Below are 24,651 nucleotides of genomic sequence, written 5' to 3'. Positions count from 1 at the left end.
ACTGAATATACATAATTTTTGCAGAGGTAGAGGTGTCATATATATGCAGTTGCTCATCCAGCCAGCAAGACACTACCACTGAGACTAGGGACTGACTTTGCAGCCAGCAGAGCTGTTACCCCACAAAAATGGGGCTCAAAGTCCCATGAATCTATGAATTGTCCTTTACCTCAGCTGGTGGAAAAAAGCACAGATAGAAGCAGTCTGTGCAGCAAGAATCTTTATAAAGGATGGTTTAACAGAGATTCCATATGAACAGAATTTTGCCATTCAGTCTTAATTTTGTTGAAAAGGTTAAAGTGTTAGCGTTCCGGATACACCAGGATGCCTGTCTGGTTTTCCTTGTATATTCTGTATTTATTGCTGTTGCACCTTTATTTCCCCCACCAACCCGGGTGACCCTTGCTGGTTAGATGAAGACACGAACTGTAGTGAAGATGGTTCTTTTCAGTTACGCTATGAAGGTGTGTGGTGGATAAGGCAGACGAAGACGGGTGTGTTCTCATGGCTCAGGCAGTTTTGTCTCACTTCTGGCACTGGAGTCTCATTTTGCCACTGCCATAGAACTTCCTCCTGGTCAGGCCACACATACACTTGCTCAGGGTCCCCCCAAGATCTCCGGGCTCAAGGAGAAACAAGGATTGCAGGTACAGTTAAGGCCTCACTGAAGCTGCAGAACTGCAAATAGCCCCTCAGCACAGTAAATGGGGCTGCGAGCTTGGCAGGAACAGAGTGTGATTTTTACAGCTATGATTTTATGTGCTGATATAAACTGATTTAAGATTTCAAAAGTAACCATGATCTCATTTTGTTTGACTTGGTAACTCTTAAATACAGTTGCAAGACAGAACGCTTGAGATAATCAAGCCTAGGCATTTCATGCTTTTAAAGAACATATAGGAGTCCTAAAATGACTTTTTTAAAACCACTTTTCTTGATAAATGAAGTTGGCCTGCAAATTTACATTTTGGCAATTTAGCTAGAATACTGAAACATTAAATGTGAGATAAATGGGCGCTTATGTTCTTGAGTGTAAGTATTATGCTCATATGGGGGGCAAAAAGCCTATACGTCTAAGGGGTAAAAAATGTTTGCTAGAAAAACTGCAATTAAAATGTAACCTAACTCTCTGTTGCTGGAATTAAGTGGTGCTTGGTAAGTTTTTCTACTGCATAAAGGATCTAATGTGCTATTTGTATTACATAATGACCGTGTGTAAGTCAGGAGGTGGGAGCTGAGGAGCTGTTCCACAAGGTACTATCAGACTTAGTCACCAAGCTGTCCTGCTGACAGATGCACCTCCATGAGCCTGTGCTGAAGGTTCAGACCTTCTTAGCAGTTTAGAGCAGTGGTAGTTAAGCTCTTCCACAACCGAGACCTCCAGGTATGACCTGTTCTGAGGAGAAAGCTTATTCTTCAGGGGATGCTGCTTCTTAAGAGGTTCTTGTGGCACTAGTAACATAATTTATGGCAAAAGGATGGGTTTGTAGTTGGATGTTTTTCCTAGGTCTGCCTGACTCTATTGTCTTCCCCATGAATGTGTTTGATATATACAACAGCAGCCTAACACCACACTCAGAAATACTGTTACCAGGTAAGAGAAAACAGTAAGTTACTGCAAACATAATTGCACTTCTAGCCTGAATTTAGTCATTGTGGCTTGCTGATGCTGCTTCAGGAGCTTTTAACTAAAGTCTTAGGTTATGTTCCTGAGGCAATACACTAGAGTAACCTGATTCTGAAAACGGTGAAAAATAGCAGTTGTATTGTGTATTAGTTCCTGAAAACATGCTTAGAAATAGAAGTTGCTGGGGAAAAGAATTCCCTCATCCTTTCCCAAGAGTAAGTGGTGTCTAGAGAAAGCAATCTACAGACCTGTAGCCTAGGAATGGATAAAAAAGAAACCCAAAAAACAAAACAAAAAAAACCCTTTTACCTTAGAGGATAATTAAGACATCTTATGCTATGCTAATTACCTCCTTGCAATTTCTACAGCTAAAGTTCAGCTAGTTCCCCTTTCATATAAATAAAGTATGTGAATACCTTGTGTGATGGGGTAGAACATAACATTAAATATAACTGCCAGGTATATTTAAATCATACCAAGTGTAACATAAGGAGAATAGTAGTGCTCTTTCCAAGCTTGGGATAGTGTCATCCAAGGAGCTGGGAAAAATGAGGGAAAACCTCATCGGTCAGAAACACACCAAGTAGCTAAGTACTCAGCATCTTTTTAGCTGTCCAGGGGATAAGCCAGTCGCATCCTTCACCAAATCAATACAGTCAACACAGAAGGGATCCATCCTTCTGTCCTCACTTATTAAGGAGACAAAGCCAAGTTTCTCTGTGCATCAGTCCTGCAAACATCCAGGCCTGGCACTAGAAAAATGTCCCCTACAAATGCATCATAAGTTTCTCAGCTTTACACTACCGCATACAGAAATTGACTTCTTTAACATCGCTCGTACAGCAGTTGGGAATAACGTTCAGAGTGTTAGGGAATAGACTTAGCACAGACTGATTTTTTTTTTTTTTTTTTAATTTGTGTAGAAGATGTACATATTTATCGAGACATAATTCCACTATTTTCCAGAAGCATATAAATAGACAGGAATTTTCTGGGCCATGTGGTCTTTATGGTTTTGTCAGTTTTCTTCTTCCTGAGTTTATTCCATCATCAGAAAATTACCCTTGCAAGTTCAAACAGAACCTGTGGAACAGCGAATACATTTATATGAGTTAATGATTTAATAATCCTCAAAACAACTTACACTGTAAACGAGATAATCTGAAAAATAATGATAGCTGCAATTCAAAAGTTACTTGGAAAGAACTGAAGACTAATTCCCTTGTACAGTACATTAATAAAATAATCCAGATTCTCAAATTATGAACTATATACATTGCACTTGTTATTACATTTTGAGTGTGATAGTAGAAAAAACCCCACCACCAACCTCTATGGTAATGAGTATTACTATCATCCACTCGAGACGCAGGGCATGCTTTTCGTTCAGGTGATTTCGCATTAGGTCTGTCAGCTCCATGCAGTGCTGAAGCTTTTCATTCATTACCTGCAACAGATTACAAATATATGGAAGATCTGGATTCCATAAATGGAATGAGATCACTAGATAAAGGAACAGAATCCACAGAAGGGATCACTGGGCAGAACCAGAAACGCATTAATGCTCTTCTGTGAAAGAATAGAACAGAAAGTCCTGTAAGGCAACATGCACAAGCAACACAAGTTTCACTATGAGTCTGTTATTTCAAAAGGTTCACAAAAATAATAGAAATTTAGATATGCATCTGCAGGTATTAAACTGCTTCTCAGTGATACTACTCATGAAAAAAGGCACAAGCAAGAGAAGATGCAGCTTACAGTAATGCCTTGAAATTAACTAAATATTTAGGGTTGCTGTACCACAAGAGGTGGTTTTTGTGCTGCTTATTCTGGTTCAGCAGTAAGAATTATGCCACCCTTCAATGAACTGACCTGAATGATCATGTCAGTAAGAACGCTATTTCACATCTTGTTTTTTTTAGCTCGTTTTCTTGCACACATTTTAGAACAAGAAATATCTTCTTATAACTATTTAGAGCCTAATTGAGTGGCTCACGAAACACCCAATCCATTCATGTAAGGCAGTGCTGTTAACCTAAGCTGGGTAAAAGATGTCAGCGGGTTACAAACACATGGAAAGGGGATAGTGTCTAGGATCCTGTTATTCTTTATCAAGTTTCTGCAATTAAAACAGACATTCATGGAGCAGTCTGTAACCCTGCTGAGCCGAAGACAGCTGATCGGAGTGTGGAAAATTCTCATAACAGTAATATACCTACCTTAACTCTGCGATTAATGTTGAGAAACTGACAAGTCTTGTCATAAAGCTCTTCTAGTTTCTCTCTATCCCAGTAGAAGTCAGGTGTTATTAGCAAGTCTGAACTCAGATTTATACGGTGTCTAAAAAAAATATGTACTACAATAGTTCAAACTTCCTTTTGGTGAACATAGGAGCAAATATTTACATAGTAGCTAAAAGAAACAGGAAAATTTCCCTGTAATTTTAAGTAGAATATGAAAATAATATCCTTTCATAATAAAAATACAATTGTAGTGATTGTTTAAAATTGGTCACATCTGCAACATTTTGGACAATACTGTGTAACAGGTTTGAGCATAAACGACTTTTGCCTTATGGCAACATTGCCTCTTCAAGTTGTCACTCTTGATATCTGCGGAGAAGTCCTTGACTATGCTAGTAGCTTGCTGAAGTAGTACCTGAATTAAAGCTACTGCGGAGGCCCTTCACAGCTTGTTTGTATCTCAAAACTCCTGACTGGTGCTGCCTGCTGGCTATGTAAGCAGAGCACAACCTTACAGAAGGAGACTGTTGTCTCAACATTATGAAGGCTAAGAGCTAAAGTCTCTACCTACAACTTGCTGCTGACATAAATCTTTGGACACTTAAACATCATTGTTCATACTGAATAGTCATTTCAGTAGGAATATAAAATCTAATGTTTAAAGTAGGAATTGCTTTATTTACTTTTCTTCACTGATTTTGAGTTTTGTTTTTATTTTAGGTAAAAGACTGTATAATGCTCTTTGTTCCCAATCAACAAATTTCAGTTGAAAGGGGAAAAACCAACCAACTATTAAATTCTTACAAGGTAGCAGTGGTTTCTGATTAAGTCAAGGGAAGAACAGAACTCACAGAAAAGTTTTACTAACTCTAGGCCACAGTTAACAGTTCTACCTCCCCCTGTCCTTCCTCCGGGTATCCTTTGCATACTCTAGTATCTACTGTAATTACTGGTTATGAGACATACATTGCTGGACCCAGGCAGGCAAAAGGGTGTGCAGTCTGGCCATGTACAATATGCTGCTTAATGCCTGTCTGTAGTTGAGATGCCAGTGGTGAGAGTCAGCGGGTCCTCTGACTAACATAACAGCATGCAGTCTCCAGCCAAAAGAAGGCTGAAGGACTTGTCCCCCGCCCCACCCTGCTGTGTTTAGTGTGTATTCCGGTCTTTGTGTCATGCGTAACTTAAAAACTAAGTTCTGTGTAATACAATGTCTTGGGTGTAACCAAAAAAAAGTTACCTTAATGCAAAGAGTTCTCCAATTTTCTGCATTACATCTGCATGAGACAGTTTCACCTTCCTTCGTGACTTCAGTATCTGCAAAGTAACAAGCTGTTCACTGCTTGATCAAATAACATGGACTAGAAGTTAAATTTGGAGTTCTACAGCCTGAAGTATGTATAAAATCTGAATGCATATCATACTTACTAACATCTGAGTTCTGTTTGCTGAATGCCTTGCTTATCTAGCTTTGTAAGAGTATCGCCATGCAACTGTTCATCCAGGTTTTTCAGTAAATCACTGAGTGCATCACCAGAACCTATACAAAATCGTGGAGTGTTTCCTATGAATGACTTCCTGAACAAGAAGTAATATGTTTTTGCTTCCTACTATTGTTACTTTTAAGTCATGACAGTGTTGTTTTACCTTGCCACTACTTAGCCTTTTTATAGACTTTTTCCTTACAACAAACAATGTATTATCATTTATTTCCTTCATTAAAAAAAAAATTATTAATTTTCTGAAGCCTACAAATCTCATTTTTATATGTGACATCATATGGACTTTGTACTTTAATTGTCTCATGAAAAACTGTGGTTTAATTAATTCACTCAAACTTCGTTATATTCCAGTTCAAACACGTTTCTTTCAGCCCAAGCTGACAGTTTGGCCAGGTCTTTAAATGCTGTTTGTCCTGTTAGGCATACATGTTCAACAGTGGCAGGTGACAGTGGCACAACACAGGAAACAATATTCCAATACAGAACCCCACTCCCACGTTTTCAAGACTGATGATTTCTTGTCCCACCACTTTGCAGGTGTTCTGAGCTTCTCTACGTTGATACCATCAAATGTGTTAAGCATTCAAGTGCTTTTCCTCCACCTGTGTGGAGGCTGATATTTTACAAAGCATGGGAGAAAAGCAGAGGAGAGGCAGAAACAAGACCTTACCTCAGGAATTGACTGGATAGATTCCACAAAGTTATCCAGTAGTGATTCCCAAATAGCCAGCTTTACTGCAACACAGAGGTGACAAAGCAGAACACTGTGAGATGTATATACAGTAGTTTTAAATCTGCCAACATGCTGCTTCAAGACACATTAACACATACAAACATTTGTAGCAAGTTACTGTCAGCATCATACAATCAATGTTCATACATCTACGGACAAATGTGGCCTGGGTGCTGACACAGCCCCGCACACAGAACCACCTTGAGTGCAGCTCTTCTCCAAATGATCAGTTCAGATCCTGGAGTGTTTTTGCTTCAGCTCAAAAGTTGATGTTTAAGTGGCCTACCATATGTACAAAACCTTTGCAAACTACATTCCAAGGATGCTGGAGTCATGCTGACTTCATGTCGTGCCACTCAAGAGCCTCCAGTGCATTTCTAGTGTCCTGCAGAACTCTCATTCTCCTTTTGTCCAGTATTTGATGCAGCATACTCAAACCACAAAGAGTTAGCATGTACAGACACACCACCTGTACTTGCTGAATCTTAATTCAAACTTAAGCAACCTCCATTTTTTTTTTTTAGGTGAATATATTGTTCACTGGAGATGAAACTCTCCTATGGAAGCTGTTCAGCACAAGCAATGGGAACACAAATTCTACTCTTCCTCAGCTTGAGCCTAGAAAGGTGTTTCTACAGGAAGATGATACATCTCAGGCCTTTGTTCTTTAGTTTGCAGATTCCCAGACAAGAATAAAGTAGTAACTGATCAAAAATTAACCCTAGTCACTCAGAAAAAATAATCAGGAAAGATTTAATTGTCAAAATCAACTTTTTAATGGTAGTAATCAATTGTATAATCTAGTCAGGACACTGATAGTAAATCCAATGCTGAGCATTTTTCACACTCCTATTTTTGAATACAGAGGCCCTATCTAAGTCAGTAACTTAAATGACATTTAATTTAGCCCCTGAAAAAAGCCAACGGGCATTTCAGCTGTCACTGATTATTTGACAGAGGTTGGTTTCTTCTGTGTCATAAATTTGACTTGGACTAGACTTGCATCCTTTATTTTTATTGAACATTATTGAACTGTTTCCCTTTATGGTGTGCACGTCTCACACTAACATGAACTGGCACCAATTGTCTCCTGGGAATAAATCTTATTCCTCCATTATATATGGCACCACTCTTCCCTGCTTCCATGGCTTTGGGAATAGGAAAACTACAGAGAACTAAAGGCTTTTTTTCTCAATTGCTCTTCTTTCAACGCTCAAGAACCCTTTAGTTTTGCTGTACTCCATGACCAAGTGGTGTATCACTTCCAAAACATGTCCTGTTTCCTGATGTCCATTCTGTTTAAAGGTGTGCTTCCCAAAATACTACAGGAATCCTGTAATTTACCCTAAGAGCAGTGGGAGTAGACAGACGAGATTTCTTTGGAAAGGTCTTTTTGAGGACAGCCTCACTGCTGCTCTCATCTACTCCTGCTTCCTACCTCATCTGAGGTCTGAAGCTGCAGAGATATGTGTTTCCTCATGCAGCAGCACCAGGGCTGAGCCTGACTTCTTCCCAGTGCCTGCCACTGCCTCCTGGCAGAAGTACAGCCTGTGGCCCACAGCCCTGCCCAATAAGCCTGGAAAACACGATCTGTGACTTTGGTTCACACATTTGGTACCTGGTCCACCTCCCCAGCTGGGGATCACTGCTGTAGCTGGCATCTAGCTTTGTCTGTTAGAGGAAATTATCATGTCAGGATTAATTACCTAAGACCACTGATAGGTTTTTAACACTGGATTCTACACTTGGTGCTATCCTAGAATAGTTCTCAAGGGGGATGGTCAGCAGAATGTGCATCTTTTACAAAGTATGTTTCTTAATGTGCTTTGTTCATCTTAAAGACTATTTACATTGAATGAGGTAGTTCCAATTTACAGAAAACAAGGTAAAAGCTTTGAAAAAAAAATCCTCTCATTGAAGCACAATCAATCTTTACACAGTTTGCCTAAATCAGAGAGGCTTCTCCAACCTGTCACTGTACAAGTCCCACTTCCAATGACATTTGACAAAATTTGCAGCATAAGCTTATATTACGAACAATATTAACTTACCAGAAAGACAAAGGGCATTTGAAAAGGCAAATTTCTGCAGAACAACTTCATCAATATCCAGCTCAGAATTCAACAAGATTTCTCCTTTATGAAGCTTTGACTGACCTCTGTTAAAAATAGGATTGAAGCATCTTCATTGATTAAGCCACCAGCAAAGGCACATTAAAAGAACCACAAATGCAAGAAAGGTTGGTTTTTTATTTCTATAAAGCATGCTTTATCTATATGAATATCATTCTCATCCTTGCATTTTACTCATGTTCAACCTAACAATAATCAAAACAAATCACTGAAAATTAGTTCCTCAGTCTAAGACTAATATTATGACCAAATTTTCTAGGTTTAAATTAAACTGCAGCAAGCTCTGATGGTAGCTACAGCATTACTATATACACAAAGCTAATTCAGAGTAAACAAGATGCTGGCCTCTCATCTCTATCTCCCATATTTCTGTTTTCCTTCTGTAATTTTTACCAACATCACTCCCTCCCTGCTCTGACATTACTTTCCCTGAAGCCTCTATCACATAGGGGGCTAGCACCAAAGAAAAGGAGGCATAAGAGTCCTGCAATTTATCATGTCAATTGCACTATGAAACTTGCATAGACACAATGGAATATGTCAGGGATCACAAATTACACAACTGGATAGTAAGTGCAGTTTTCAAATGGCCAGGAAAAAACAAAAACCTATCCTCTTATCAGGTTACCTTAAAGAAACTCAACCTCTTTAGCTCAGGTCCTAGTGTTATAGTGTCCTGTCTAGGAGTTGGGTTTTGGTGCTGTTGGAAAATTACAGATAATTTTTATAATAATTTACATTGAGCAATATTTCTGTAGAGATCATTTGCTCCCCATGATGAAAAAAAAAATATTTAACAAGGCAAGACAACTTACTGAGTTTATCATTCCACAATATTCAAGTTACAACTTTCCTAGGAAGTGAAGTAAGTGCAGAATTACATCTTTATATATGAACCCAGAGAGCACTAAGGAAAGCTTATGCGAAAAATCTTATCAATAATGCATATTTATTTTTTTCCATGTGTTACATAGTTTCTGTTTGGGATTGCTGAAGAACACGTCCAGTTGTGTGGGCATGGAGCTTCACAATTTACAAAATCTAATGCATAATCAAGTCACAAAGGCCATTACTTGCAAGTTCAGCAAAATTTGTCAATTTAGATTTACTGTTTTCTCCTTTCCTTATTCATTTGAAAATGGGTAAGAAGAAGTATATTTTTACTAGCTGCTTTTGCTTGAATTTGTTTTAGATGCCTATTAGCTTTTATACCACAAATGCCTGCAAATACTTACTCTCCTATTCTATAGTTCATCTCTTCATTCTCCCAATGGACTAGTGCAACTTCATATGGCTGAATTTCATGCTGTTCTAGTACTTGCATGATATTCTTCATCTAAGAAAAAGACAATTGCACACACAGGAGCAGTTACCATGCAGCATACTATCACTCTGCAAAGATCTAGCATACAATAGGTTGATGAATGCCACTTTCATGCTGAAGTTATTTAAATAACAACAGATAGGTGTGCTAAGTAATGAAGTGATAATTAGCCCAGCTTACTTCTGAAGCTATCTGTAGCTATATGGAAGAATTTGTGGCTATGAACTACTGCAAAAAATCTGTAAAGAGTAAAATATCATTTAATGTCTTCATATAGAAAACAGGGTTAGGATTAACCACAACAGGAGTAAAGACAACATGGACATATGCAGTATTACAACGAGCTGTACAAGACTGGTGTATGGGAACGCATCTTCAGCATAAGTACATCAGATGCCTATTTCTGCCACAATTACTAGTTTGCTGCAAAAATCAATAGTTTTGTTTCAGCTACCAGAGGTTGGGTCATATCACACAAATCTTTACCCCTACAGATACCTGTAACAATGAATTCAGCTGCCCACATTCGACTCTGTAAATGTGCCACTTTACTTCCAGAAGTAATCTCATTGTCATTTTATTCACAAGCACACTAAAACCTGATGCACGAAGAGCGAGCCCGTTTATCTTGCAAGACTTTCTCCTCTGACACCTGGCTTAGGATCCTTCGTCCTTGTTCCTTTCCATGTGCTACAAGTCTTCCCTCATAAAAATTATTTTGCAATTAGAACAAATTCTAAACTAAAAAAATGCACTCACAGGTTTTTAAAAGGCATTTAGCTTCACAACAGCCAATTAAAAAAACCCACAATGTACTTTTGATGCCCAAATTCTTTAAAGAGGTGAATCTTCTACTAAGCCATACTTAAAACACTCTCTTCAAAATAACAGATAATAGTTAATCTTTAAATGCAAAACTGCTAGTAAACTGTTAATGAAACTTATTCTCCATGTTAAATACTCTAAAATAGTCTGCTGGATCACCTGCAGGAGGGATTTTCTTTGCAGCTTTCTTCATTGCTTTCAAGAATTTTGGTGATACTTTCTATGTAAGACATGGCAACATTCTTCACTAAAATAAACTCAACCGCACAGCTGCAACTGCTTGTTTCATAATACTGAATTTAATATTAGCATAACTAGTACCTGCCATATGTTCCAAGAATTGTAGTAAAAAAGGGTATGAACAATTATTCTAATATTTTAAGCACGGAAGTGTCCGCTGTTAGGCTGGTCAGCTCAGCCAACCAGCTCCGCTGTGTCAAGGGACAGTTCCGCAATGCAAACCCCACTGAAACAATGTCAGAGTCAATGGCCAATCTATAACGTAGCACACCAGACTTCAAGAGTGTGTTCACGTGGATCCAAGTGCTCTACCTGGCTTTGTGAAGTCACTACTAACACAGTAACAGTTATACTGTTAATAGACTAACAGTCCTTTCCAGAACTAGAACCACCTCAGGCTTCCCAGGGCCAGTACAGAGCAAGATTTAACAAAGCTTTACAGACCGTAACCGATTCTGTGAAATTCGTATGTCTTGTAACATGCATACTTGCAAAGTTCTTCCATTGCTCTGGCTAATGAGAAATGGTATTTCAGTGGCAGCTTTGTTTTATCTATTCAGACTAACACAAAGGCTTCCACTGACTGATGCGAGTCTCCTCTAGGCCTTGCCTAAGGTTTATAGAAGGGACCACCTGTGACACAGTACATTTAGTAAGAAGAGCCGTTCTGGATGGAAACTCTTGCTATTACAGGCAATCATGTCACACAGTTTCCTTTTCAAAAAAAACCCAGATGAGACGCCACCTCAAAGTTAGTTTTGCTTTTTGCCCCTGCTATTTTTGGTGGGGAGCCGTTTCATAACCTCCCCACTCAAGTAGTTGAAAATGGTATTTTACAGTTTAAATTCCTATTAATGAACAGTCTGTAGTTATTACTACTTCTGATAAATGTCCATTAGTTTAAAATAGTTTTTACTCCTCCTAATAGTCATTCTGGAGTACTTTTTAAAAGCAATTTTGTCCATTCACAATGATTCCCTACATTCTGTTTTACTTAATTACTTTCATTTTTTGTTCTACATACCAGTTTTGGTTTGTTTGTTTGTTTTGTCTTGTTTTGTTTCAGTTCATTAAAATGTGTACATAAAAATACCTCCTCTATTTGAGCAACTTATTTGGAATTTAAAACTTTGATTATGACTTCAATAATCAGAAAAAGGCAGTTTTCTTCTTCTAAATAAAGCCAGCAAGGGATCAACTAAACACTAGTACTGACAAGAAGAACATGGTATCAATTTTTCAAAGGTACTTTAACATGTTCAACAAAACAAGATTTTTCAGAGCACTCCAGTGGGTAGAAGTGCCCAACTCTAAAAATCAAGAGGAGTTAGTCAGCCAGTCTTCAGTAATACCTGTGAATCAGTAGCATAGTTACAGCCATAGCATTGTAAGTGTGCTACAGGTAAGGTTTGAAGGGAGAACTAGTATCTTTTTTGTAAGCCAGCCGATAATACTGAAATCCCCCAAAAGACACAGGGCATCAGGAACATTTCAGGTCTGAAACAGAAAAAGTGAACTTGAACCCAGAAATCGTTCATGTCTGGAAACAACTGCTCTGTATTTTTGTTTACTTTAGTGAAAATCCTCCTGTGAACTTCTGTGCATCTCAGTATTTAATACACCATTTAATTTCACATACTCTGCCTACAGATAAGATCGATATTTTTTGTATCTAGAACCCAGTTTTATTAAACCACAGTAAAAAAAAATGAATATACTGGAAAAAAAAATAAACTATAAATATATTCATAAAAACAGATATGCCTGGGCACATCCCTCTTGGTCAGCAAAGAGCACCCAGTTATCATATAGAATACGTCACTTCAATATCAACATATTTTAACCATTATACCAACCAATAAAATCTTCCTTCAGGAAAATCACTAACTGGTATAAACAAAAAGTTGCTTACAAATGTTGTCTCTTTCAAAGTTATCCAAACATAAGTTTGGAATAGTTTTGACTTGAATGGCTTTGGAATCATCCTTTTCTTCTAATATATTTTCTGTTACATTAGTGCCTTTCAAACAACCATTCACATGTTAATTTTTCTGATCTACTTCTTCAGGATGTAGAGTTGCAAGAATTTTCTTTTGTCAGTCTCAGTGGATTAAAGTTTCAGATTTTTGGCCCTACATAGAAAATGCTGTCTACTTTGTATGTCAGACATATATTTCGTCATTTTGTGCAGAAAGTCAAATTTCAAAGGTGATATATTAGCAACCCACACACTTGAGGGCAGCAGCAGGCAAGCACCTGCACTCATGAGGAGAAGAATCAGTCCTTCTCCTTCATGGGGAGATCCAAGCTCCCAAACAAAGCCTGAGCATGCTAGGCTCTGTAGGACTGACAAAACATCCACTTATGATGTTTTAACAAATAGTTTTGCTTTACTTACACTTTTCTCTTCCACATTCCAAAACACAACAGCCCCCTCCCTGTGAATTCAAGGAAAAACTGAGGTGTAATTATACCGTTTTAAATGTATTTTGATGCAATACTCGAATTGTACAGTGGCAATTTCTGTCGTTGTGAATCAAGCAATTTAATACTATCTTCACAAAAACTACATAATAGTTGCTTTTTAACCACACTTTAATGAAAAAACATGAGAAGATAAGTTATTCTTTAATCATATAAATAATTCTGATTTTTCATTTTAATAATTCTGATTGGACAGTTATTCCTTGAGTTTCATGAGGTAATATGATGCAATGATCTACCAAGCTGCCCTATGTCTTTCACACCATTGCTATTAATAAAGTTTTGGGCATGATTTATAACTTACCTGAAGAAAAAAATCATGCCAGGATCATCTTCTTTTGCAGATTTCTCAGTGCCCATCACCAAAACGTTTGCAGCATCTAGTTTGAAATAAATGAAAAAATTGAAGAATTATCCAAACTTCTATACATGATAGCTATAGGCATATAATTCTGTTTTAACAGTTACATGCTAACAATTCAGTCAGTCCCATATTTTATTTTTTGAGAGAAATGATTGCCAGGAAACAACTATAATATCAAACTACAGTGCTTCTCTAAAGTGTCAAACTCTAGACAGACTCAGCCACTATGTTGAACCTCACTGGAATTTTTAGTTAATGAAATGTAACGGTTTTGCAGAACAAAAGATTTATGGGAAAATTGATGCAGGGCATAGTAAATAACTAGGAACAAATTACATAAATGGACACGCAACGCAAGGGAACTATAGGATTTTTGCCACAGTTGCAGAGAAGTTACCATTCAGCTCTGCTTGCCCAGAAGATTTTTCTCTTTTCCATATAGTAAGGGACTAATCTGCACTCAGATTCTGCTGACTTCGCTTTGACAGTCAGAAACTTGAAAGAGCAAACCCACAAGACAGGAGAGGGTCCTTCTGCATTCTCCTGATCAAAAGTGTGGTTTTGAAACAAACCTTCCAGCCAACCTCATTTACCACACTTCTGATGTGCATGGCAGAACAGTGTCAGTACACAATCAGATTTTTTTTTTTTTTGCATTAAACTGGAAGAGGAGCTCCAAAAATGCACCTATGGTACTCCAGTTGCTAATGGGTACTTGTTACAAAGGACCAGACTTGATCTAGCATAAGGAGAATGCTCCAAAACATACAAAATGGGGATGCTACGCTCTGAAAACATGGTGGATTTTTTTCTGTTTGTGTTTGTTTTCTTTCCCCTGCAGGTCTGCTCTACTGTACTACTCGCTAACGTAGGTAAAGTTTTAGAAGTCCTGATGCGGTTTTGGCAAAAAAAGGTTACTTCCCAGCATGACTCACTTTGTTGCAGAACTAGTGGAAGCTAGACCAGCAAATTCCTCTGCAAAGAAGAATATGCAGGGCCTAACACCTAAGCCTTAAAAAGTTCAACCCCTTTCCAGAAAGATCACAAGTCAAGCAACAAGGCATCAAGTTCAGCCTGTGTACGAATTCCACTTTCTGCTTTACTGCTCAAGCCACAGAGGCCAGGTAGACTAAGGCAGCAGAGAGATGACTAAGTATCCGATGCACTTTTGCTAATACGCAAATTGATACCACGCAGTTGGTCTGTATGAACTCTTTAAAAGACTTTTCTTTCACTTGCTGTTCCAGTTCAGAAACACAGGATTTGATGAATCACTATAGCAAGTTTGGGGTGTGAGGTTTCGTTTCACAGTGGAAGCAACATTTGTTTCCATTTCCTCATTTGCCTTTTCAATATCACCTTTATTTATCCATTCCAGCCAAAACATACACAACTGAAGAGAATTTGGTCCATTTTAAATCAAGCTACAGGACTTGTCTCTAAAATGTTTTTAAAGAAGTCAAAACCAAGACTAATGCCTAGAAAGAACACTAAAAAGCAACAAATCCACACAATAATTGCAGATTTAGACTTCTATGTACAAACATTTTTCAATTCTCCAAGATGAAATGTTTGAGCTGGTAACCAACTAGTGGTACATACATACACAAGACAACCACCTCAAAACATCACATCTGCTGGCACAATCCAACATCCTCTCATCATCACTTCCTCCAAACTTTTGATAAACAGAGTATCTACTGTGAGGAATCAAAACACACCATGAAAGACTTAAAAGAACTGTGGCAAAACCCACACTCCCAGGATAAAATACCAGCACCAGCTACATTTATTTGCCTTAGAATAATTCCCAGTAATGCTGGGGATTGTACAAAGTTTCTACCCCGAAGCTGTGAAACCAGTGTTGTTTTTAATACAAAGAAACTACAAAGGAACACGAAGCCTACACTGTACAGTACTTTGTCTTTCCCTGTTTGTATTTCTGAGCAAGACAATCATTAGTAAATCTTGTGTTTAAGAGAGACACACTGGAATATTATTGCACTTGGATTAAGTGTTTGAGAGGCAGCCAGATATTTGATAACCTCTACTGAAATGCTCATAAAAACTGTCATTCTCTTAGCTTTATATAATCTGTTCATTCAAAGGAAAAAAAAAAAAAAAGGCATTTTACTGCCAACATATGAAAATCACAGCTGTTCTAGGGCATAAGATTCCTTCAGCTATAAAAAGCTCCATTTGTTTTTCCCTTGTAGTATACTTCTGTTATTTCCAAGCCATACTTTCCCAAGTCTTCAGAGGTACTTTGTATGGAAACCAGAACCCACCATTGTCCTGAAGCCTAGCTAAGTGAAGCATTCAACAATTGCCGGGACATATTTGACCCAATAAAAGAACTATCAATTACATTCTCTTTACTAGAACTGAGCATTTATGTGTATGTTTATTTTATTTTATGTAGTCAGCAAGATTCTCTCATGCATACCTTCCCCTCCAGCCCTTGGTGATTTACATTATTAGAAGTGTGGGTATGGAAAGAAGATGGAACACTTCAAATTACAAAGTTGTTTTGACAGATGAAGCACTACAGTATCACATTACTGAAAGATTAAAGAAAACTTTCAGAATTTTTTCAGTTAGTGAATGTCTATAGAAATGCTTTGCATCAGAGTATTTCCAAATTTATCTTTCCTGAATGCACCTAATTTTTCAGTACTTTTAGTGTAATTCTAATTTTGGGAAAAATTATTATAGCGTAATAGCAAGTGCTAGTTATATTGCTATTCTGAAAGTTTTAGTTGTGTTTTTTTTTTAAGCAAATAGAATCTTTAAGTCAAGCAATATTTCTACAATCAGTATGATATATTCCAGAGTATTACCAGAATAAGAATACATAAGTTATAAAAATTATGTACCTCACCCATATTTCATTTCCCAAGGTATAACATTGCTTTTAATATGTTTCAAAAATCTACCTCTAGGCAAACTTGTTATTTCAACATATCCATGTGAAGTCAGGTCATGACACAGATTACCAAGATGATATTCATCTGCTGTAGCAAAGGCTGTGCACTGCATCAGATTCTGTGCCAAAGGAACAAAGATTTGAGTTAGGGAAAGGCTGAAGCAAGATGTTAATAAGACAACTGTTTGCCTCAAACTTATCACAAGAGTGACATTTTCCATTTACTCACTCTTTGCTATGAAATCATTGCCATGCTGTCCACCTAGGGTAGATACTTGTGAGGCTACTTGCTCCCTGTTAAGCGGAACAGCAAATCACAGACTGAGATCAAACAAGGTGACATGAGCAAGTTGCCCCAAAAAACTGTGATAGAGCCACAAAGTGAACCCTTCCTCCCTGAATGCCAATCAAATGCTTTAACAGTAGAGCTACACTTACTACTGCTCTCCCATCCTACAGTTTACAACATACTCGTCTGACCACTGAAATCAAAAGCAAGACACCCCCAATATCAGCTTTAAGACCTGTATTTTAAAGGTAAAGGGAATTCAACAATCCCAGCTTGCTTGTCTAGCAGAAAGAAGCTCCAACTGCAAACAGCATGTTCTTCCAAGCACAAGGGTCACTGTCCAGGTAAACGCCAGGGTATGAGCCACTGCAGTGCCAGAGCACAGTCATGGATTTTCTGAGCCAGTTTTAGGTGCTGCAGATCTCCAGTGTACCCCTGGAGCTGAATCTTGCACTAACAACACGGCCTCAACTGACACTGCAGTCGAACAATACACAACAGCCAGAGTTTGTCTCAGTATTCCACAACCATAAATAACTACAATGCCATATTGAAACAAATGACTGGAAAAATGATACTGACTTGCAATGAGACTGACTCATGCATAGCAAAGAAATCAGAAAGTCATCTGTGTGAAGATTTTCTTGATAAATCAAACAAGTCACAATAAACTGATTTACAAATTCTACTACTCATTTTAAGTGGATTTCTTTCTTCTGATACCATGTAGGTCCCATTAAAATGTTTTTCAGTACAATGCAGTGGAAGATATCCAGAAAGCAATGTGTCTCATTGTGGATCAGTCCCTTCCCAGATTTTTGTAACTAATACAAATGGGGATGTAACTAACAACAAATGAACAAAAGAACTGTACTCATCTGCAAGCATTTATACCCACAATACAGTTCCACTTAGAATCCAAATTATATTCTTGCAGCACTTGCACACTACCAAATAACAAGGCTTAGAAAGGTGTTCTACTCCCTGGAAGGCCTGTCACCTGTCATCAGAATCACTGCCACACATTTAAACCCTCTTTTCTCTTTAAATGTTAGCATTCTGTTATAACTTCCAAAGCTTTGCTTACACATCACTGTAATTCAGTGATCACTAATACAAACTTTAGAAGTAATTACAATATTCAGTAAGCCATTTTTTAAACATATTTCCATGACTGTGCTGTGAAGCTGACAGTGGAACAGAATTGTTTTCAGTTCCCTTGCTGCAGTACCTTTGAAAAGTTGCATTATCACAGTTTCATCTGTATAAATCCATCCTCAATCTCTAAACTGCCAATAAGGATTATATATTTCAGATTCTTCCAGAAAGCTCTGGTTATTAGAAGTACACACTCTGCCATGAAACTCTTCTGTCATAAATTAAGGGAGCAAACTCTTACCTTCTAGCTAGTATATAATCTGAAATGCTCCATGTTTGCCATAGTTTATTACTTGTGCTATTGTTCGTTTCAAGGCAGTTGCACTACAGGACAGGCTTTCTGTCTTACTGTCGTAATTTTAGTTTCAATGTAATGTCTTTACCTTGTTAGAACCAGAAGTTTTCTGCTAAAACTAAGTGCCTGTAATAGCATTTTAGATATGCACTAGTTTGGTTTATTCTAACAATGTAGTGTAGTGTTTCACTTAAATTTTTACTAAAATCTTGTTTGATGGGGAACATTTCAGTTGGGTGTAAGTTGAGATTAAGACACCTGAAAGACATGAGTCCACAGGCACTCTAGATGTCTAAACTGTGATCGCGGGTGAAGATATGGCCAAAAAGTCTATACTCGAATGTGTGATTCAGCTAATCCCAAAACAGACATGTTAACTGAACAACCAACCTTAATCTTCTGCTTTCTGCTATGTCACTTTCACCTGCAAACTTCAGAAAAACAGAATACAACATCTGTACTAGTGGTAGAAAGAAACTCCAGCTACTTGCCATGTTCCTTCCTAACTACAGCTGGGTCTTCATTGGCGTTCTGTTCAGAGCACTACAACAGTTATCCGTAGGAGTAGCCATCCTAAGTACTTCAACACATCATTTTCTGCATCATCACGCCCCCAGCAACTGCACAGGCTCATGCAACCATAATTCTACTTAGCCCATCCTTTCCACTTTAAGCATACACAATTTTTTAAGAAAGAAAACCTGTAGGATGAACTTAAATCCTCACCTCACCATAGGAATCAGTCTTCAACTTAAGGATAGTAAATACTCCATCTGCACTTGATTTTCAAGCTTTTTCTAGACTACATGGCTATAGCACTAAAAATCAGTTTGGAGGCTTTTCATGCCATTAGACCTTACAAGATTAAACTGAGTAGCGGTACTACTCACTGATGGACTGACTAAACCAGTTAACTGCTTTCAAGTAACTCCTCCTTCTATCCTGAAAAAGTGGTTTTATCACCATCTGTCATTGCTGGTGCTCAGCGCTCTGCCTGTAACAACACATGAAGACCAGTGCTGGGGAGTGGTGGGAAGGACCTCATTCATGGACTGTTCTGCAAAAGCAAGGTGTCCATTGTCAGCTCCTTCCAGAGAGAAAACACCAGAGATTCTCAGGAGTGGTTCTAGAGCTCATCTTAAGGGGCAGACTCGGAAGAAGATGCAGGAGCCTGCCCCTGGGTAATTGCACTGGCAATGGGGCCTGCGTCACTGGAGGGCTTTTGATTACTGCCCCACGCCCCACCTCAAGGCAAGGGCAAGATCGGCTTTATTATGACACCAGGATTTAGAGAAAAACGATGGCACACTGAGAAAAACCTTAAGTATTCTCCATCTGCACTACTTCTGTTACTTATCTTGCAGAAATCAGTCACATATTTAAGTTATTTTTCTATACTACAGATCTACAAGGAAATATACAGATTTTTTAAAAACGCTTATTCCAAAGTATTGTCAGCCTGCAGTCAACACGACGGCTGGTCCATACCCCTGTAGATGAGGTTGTGTATCTGACAAAAACACACAGGGTTTATTAAAAAATAGCAAATGTTTCTGTTAGGTCTGGGTTTGTGTGATTTCTGGCATAGGTTTTGCCATGTGGAAACTTCCTCAGAAAGTGTATTATTGTTTCAGTATATCAGGCAGGATTTTCTCAATTTTTTCACAATGGAAGAATGGAAAAATAGCAGTGCATATTGCTTGCATACATATATAAGAAAATGTCAAAGAAACTGTTTGCATTCTATGCTGCCATTTAAAAGCCTCAAGAATCTAACAAAAAAGTCACTTCAATTCACCCAACAACAAAAAGAAGCAACCTCTGAATGTAAGGTCATAGCATGAGCAACTAGCTTCAAACATTACATGGTGTTTCAGGACTAATATTCTTCACTTTCTTTTTTCAAACCAATAGGAAAATTCAAGTGGGAACTAAATTGTCTATAATGGAGTCTTTATGTTACATTGAAGCATACTCCTGCTCATCATACAAAACATTAAACAGAAACTTAGATGACAAGAAGGCAAGCACTAAAACTCAGTTTCTGTGCTCACACTCAGTAGGTCACGTAATAGACATATTTTGCAATGTGGAAGCTATTTCTGAGAACACAACACTTGTTTCAGTCTTATCCACAATACTATTTTATTAACAATACTCTGGAACTCAGTTATTATTGTAGCCTGAGAAGAACAGTTACACTTCCAACACCAGGGTTTTCGTTGGAGATCTTATATTCAAGTATACTTAAGGTTTGCCTTGGCTACTACTGGGCCTTGAAAAGAGCCATCTTAAAAAGAAACAGCCACAAGTTTGCACTGTTTCACTTAATCATATCCAATTTTATCCATAACCGTCTGTTGCTGCTATTACTCTGTAGACCTAGGAGTCTGGAGATCAAGGTGCTATTTCTGCACATGGAATAATCTTCAAGTAACACAAACTATGTATGCACCTCAGTTTCCCATCTGAAATTTAATGTGGATATAAACTTTGGACTGTTTACTTTATTCTTAATTTTTGTTTGAGTGAGGCCTTAAAACTGGGTAGAATTGGACAAGCAATGCTACCTAGAAGAAGTTAAATTATTTTGAAGGCTAGACATTGTTTCTCAGTATTAAATGCGATTTGAGAGCACTGGTTAAAATGATTTTTAACGGATTTTGTCTTTCTGCTTCAATAATCATTTATCTTCCCTGCACTTTTGTTTACACATTGCTAGTACATCTCCATTTTTTCTTCAAAATACCAGACACACTAGTTTCTGTTAAGCTTGTTTCTGTTTTCAGAGTTCCAACACTAGGATAAATAATGAAATCCTCCTCACCAAATAAAGACATTAATTAATTAAAATGTTAATCTAAACCCAACTCCGAATCTAAATTAAATTGATGAAGTTCCCCTTAATGTTTATTGACTGTAAATGGTATACTTTACCTCCATGTCCGACAGTGGCTGGTTAGCTCTGGATGGCTGTTTGGTCCTTGGTGCTTTCGGTGGCCTCTTAACTGGCTGGTTACCATGTTTCGGAATAATTTTACCAGCTGATACAACCGAGTAAAACCTTGATGATATGTTCCTAAGCTCTTTCATATGCTTTGTATTGAGCCTGTAGTTTTCCACCATCACCACACCAAAATGTTTCCAGGATGGAAAAAAAAACTCCCCACTCTGATAATACACATTTTTTCCCAAAGTTGATATATTTCCTTGGAGCAATTTCCAATTCTTGACTTGCACGTATCGATTTGTCAAAAAAGACAAACCAGTTTTCAGAGCATACAAATTCCAAGAGTTATTCCAAGAGTTTGCTGTTCTGTGAGCTGTTCTGTCAACTTCGTTATCCAGCTTTAATAGAGAATGTCCAGATTTATTAAAGTTTTGGCTTCGGCATATTGTTCTTGAAGTGTGGAAAGATCTAGTCCAAAGGCGCAGAAGTTTCAGTCTCATTGCTTCCCTCAGAACTGTATTTAAAACAAATAGAATCATTTGTCAACCCTTTGGAAAGAAATAAAACTATCTTCCCCTTAGCTAAAAGGTGACCCATACTCCCTTTTGCGTGTGTTAGTACTCCTAAGCAAACAAACATTGGTGGGATTAAACAGCTTTTTTTCAATGCTATTGACCCAGTCTACTTACGATCAAAACACATTATTGAGTTGTGTGTTTGCAACACATGGTGAAAAAGTAGACCTGGTTGTTATGTCAATATGTAAGCAGGCATCTTTTCCCTCTGCTGTTCATTCTGTGTAGCTGTCTGCACTCTCAGTAACCCCACTGACGAAAATTACTCATGAGCAAGCAGACACCTTAAAGAGAATATCAGACTCTGTGAATCACTATTTTATACATAACACAAGCAACAAATAGATTACTATTTGCTTGTATGGGAATGCCACCTATGGAATACACACAATGACCAGCCGCAGATGAACCCGCTGTCTGGCAAACAGTCAAGCATGGATGCAGCTCTGTTAGTCTGCTTGCAGATCCACTTGTGTTGATGGAAATGTGACAGTGTCCTTATTTTGTTATTCCAGAATAAGAGCAAGCTTATTATATTTATGCTATGTTATATGAGCTAACTAAATAAACTTTAAAAGTATTCACAGACAGTAGGCTGCATACCTCAATGGGTGTGTCACTTGTTGAAAAATTGCAGTGTCAAGTCCCTGCCCCCATTTCCCTCATGACACAGAATCCATCTGCAGCAAGTTATTAACAGCAAAGAAGAGTCAAGTTGTGTAGTTTGAAAAAAAAATCCAATTTCAGAATATTTTTCAAAAGGATCTTCAGTACCACCCATACTTTTAACATCATAGTTAAAATAAGCTTTTTCTTGTGAGAACAAATCATTGTGTGCCAACTGGAAAAAGCCCTCCATCCTGACAAGAATACCTAGATGTTAGCACAATACACACACAAAGTGAAAAACAAAGCAAAAAAACAAAAACCAAACCTTACCCTGACACAAATTAGTGGAAGAGGAATAAACTAATTCTGGTGAAAGAGACAATTCTACAGACAAACAAACAAACAAAACATAAACCATCTTTAGGCAACCACAGAATAAGTAACTGATATTAGGCATAACTTCATATGTTCTTCACTTGTAGTTTTTTGCCCAATTTCTAAGCCGTTACTTGCCTACTACTTATCAGAACAAACTAATTATTTTCATCTTAAACTTGTCCCTGTTTAAAAAGCAACCCAGAAGGCTCTGGCCAGGAGAAGATACATTTACCCTTTTAAAGGCCTGTTACCTCTGGATAACTAAGCAAGCTGAAAAACTCAGCAACTGCAACCCAAGGTGGTCGAGATCGAGGACAAGGGGAAATGTCTCTGGTAGTGTGAAGAGACTCAGAAATGCCAGGTAAATCTGCACTTTCCTAGCCTACAAAACCCTGTGTTGAATTGCAGTGATCCCAGGGGTGATTTTTCAACCGTACAGGGTTACAGCAAGGAAGTAGTGATTTTATAGACTAAATTTCGTGGAGGAGCCTTGACATCAGTTTTGCAGCAGCAGAGACACCTAGTCAGGAGATAGAGAGTCGAGAAATCCAAGAAATAAGCAGGATGAAGAGCTACCGCAAGGTAGCAGCTGCCATGTTCGAGCAGCAAAACCAAATTTGTGCTTAATTTTCCAACGTCTCTTTAATACAAGACACACATATATAGGTCCGTTGCCCTTCCAACACGGCTTACTGCAGTAGAGCCAGCAAGTCGCAGGAATAAACCGGGCCCGCTTTTGTCGGCAGACAGACCAGCCCCGCCGGGCCCAGGTGCTGCGGACCCCACAGCCGCGAGACGCCTGGGCCTCATCAGCCGCCGCAGGCCGGCTGTTCCCACACTGCCCCCAGGGCCCCGCCAGCCGGACGCTGCTCTCCCGAGCCGCGCTGCCGGCCCCTTCCCAGCCCCCGCCCGGCGGAGACGGAGCCTCCTGTTCTCCCGTCCCCGATGGAAACTGCGGCGACAGCACACCCGCCCCCGCGAGAGCCCCCTGAGGTACGCGCGGGGGGAGGGGAGCGGCCCCGCCCCCATTGGCTGCCTGCCGGGGCGGGCGGGAAGCAGGCCGCCAGGGAGCCAATCAGGAGGCGGCGGCGCCCCACCTCCGCAGGAAGCACGAGGCCAGCAGCGCCCCCGCTCGAGGCGGGAGCGGCGGTGCTCGGGCCCAGCCCCGCGGCTGCGCGCGGCTAACGGGCGCCCCTGGCGGGCGCGGGAACACAGCGTGGGCCGATCTCCGCCCGCCAGCGCGGGGGCCCGGCCCCCCCGTTCCTTAACGCGCGGCTGCACCCACAGCTGCGCCACCGCCGAGAAGCGCCCGGCGGGGCGCAGGGCAGGCTGCGGCGCCGCGGTACCCCAGCACGAGGGGAAGGCAGGGAAGCGGCCGGGCTGCCCGAGGGCGCAGGAAAGGAGCGGCAGGAAATTAACTCCCGCCCTCCCGCGAGCCGGGCCCTTTCTCACCCCCGAAACTGCCTTCCCTTGTTTGGCCTGCGACCGTGCCCGCGGGGGACGCGGGGCCCCCCCACTTGCGGCAGGATCGGGAAGGGCAGACGAGGCCGCCCCGGTTCGCCCACGGCCTCCCGCGGGCGCTGCGGCAGGCCCAGCCCGCAGGCGTCCGTGCCGCCACCCCCCGCCACTGCGGGGGGTCCCAGCAGGGGCTACACAGTCCCCTGCCACAGCACAAGCGCCTGTCGCAGCCCCGAGCGACCGCGGGAGCCGCCAAGAGCAGCCGCGCCGCCGCCCTTCCCTTCCCTTCGCCTCGCCTCCCCTCCCCCTCCCGCGGCTCCCGCCCGCCGCCGCAGCGGGAGGGGCGAGGCGGTTCCCGCCGCGCGCCAGCACTGACCTGGGGGAGGGGGCGAGCCGCTCTCCGCCGCGCGAGCCGCGGCCCCGCCCACCGCCCGCCGAGCTCCGCCAAGGCGCGCGGGCCGCCAGGCCCCGCCCGCCCGTCCGTCCGTCGCCGTGCCGCGCGGCGGGCGCGGCTGAGTCACCAATAACGTCCGGCTGAC

The 24,651-nt window shown here is 40.1% G+C and overlaps 1 protein-coding gene across 7 annotated transcripts; it reads right to left on the bottom strand.

The window, feature by feature from the left end:
- Positions 1-1,652: 1,652 nt before the first annotated feature.
- Positions 1,653-24,623, bottom strand: RMND1 (required for meiotic nuclear division 1 homolog). Of its 7 annotated transcripts, XM_080341967.1 has the most exons (13): positions 24,489-24,597; positions 21,782-21,951; positions 21,080-21,606; positions 16,411-16,519; positions 13,415-13,490; positions 13,025-13,064; positions 9,473-9,573; positions 8,157-8,263; positions 6,043-6,107; positions 5,111-5,187; positions 3,847-3,967; positions 2,958-3,074; positions 1,669-2,710 (listed from the first exon to the last, which is right to left on the bottom strand). In XM_080341967.1, the coding sequence occupies exons 2-13, from the start codon at positions 21,792-21,794 to the stop codon at positions 2,678-2,680; spliced, it is 1,386 nt and encodes a 461-aa protein (XP_080198093.1). In that variant the 5' UTR covers positions 21,795-21,951; positions 24,489-24,597; the 3' UTR covers positions 1,669-2,677. The 7 variants fall into 7 exon arrangements, with proteins under 7 accessions (XP_080198096.1, XP_080198092.1, XP_080198093.1 ...); XM_080341966.1 differs by lacking the exons at positions 21,782-21,951; positions 24,489-24,597 and adding an exon at positions 22,607-23,339 and having other exon boundaries at positions 1,667-2,710; XM_080341969.1 differs by lacking the exons at positions 21,782-21,951; positions 24,489-24,597 and adding an exon at positions 22,271-23,339.
- Between the last annotated feature and the right edge of the window lie 28 nt (positions 24,624-24,651).

This window comes from Nesoenas mayeri (genome assembly GCF_963082525.1).
Source record: "Nesoenas mayeri genome assembly, chromosome: 3".
In the NCBI taxonomy this organism is placed as follows: domain Eukaryota; kingdom Metazoa; phylum Chordata; class Aves; order Columbiformes; family Columbidae; genus Nesoenas; species Nesoenas mayeri.
This window is presented reverse-complemented; position numbering and strand designations above follow the sequence as displayed.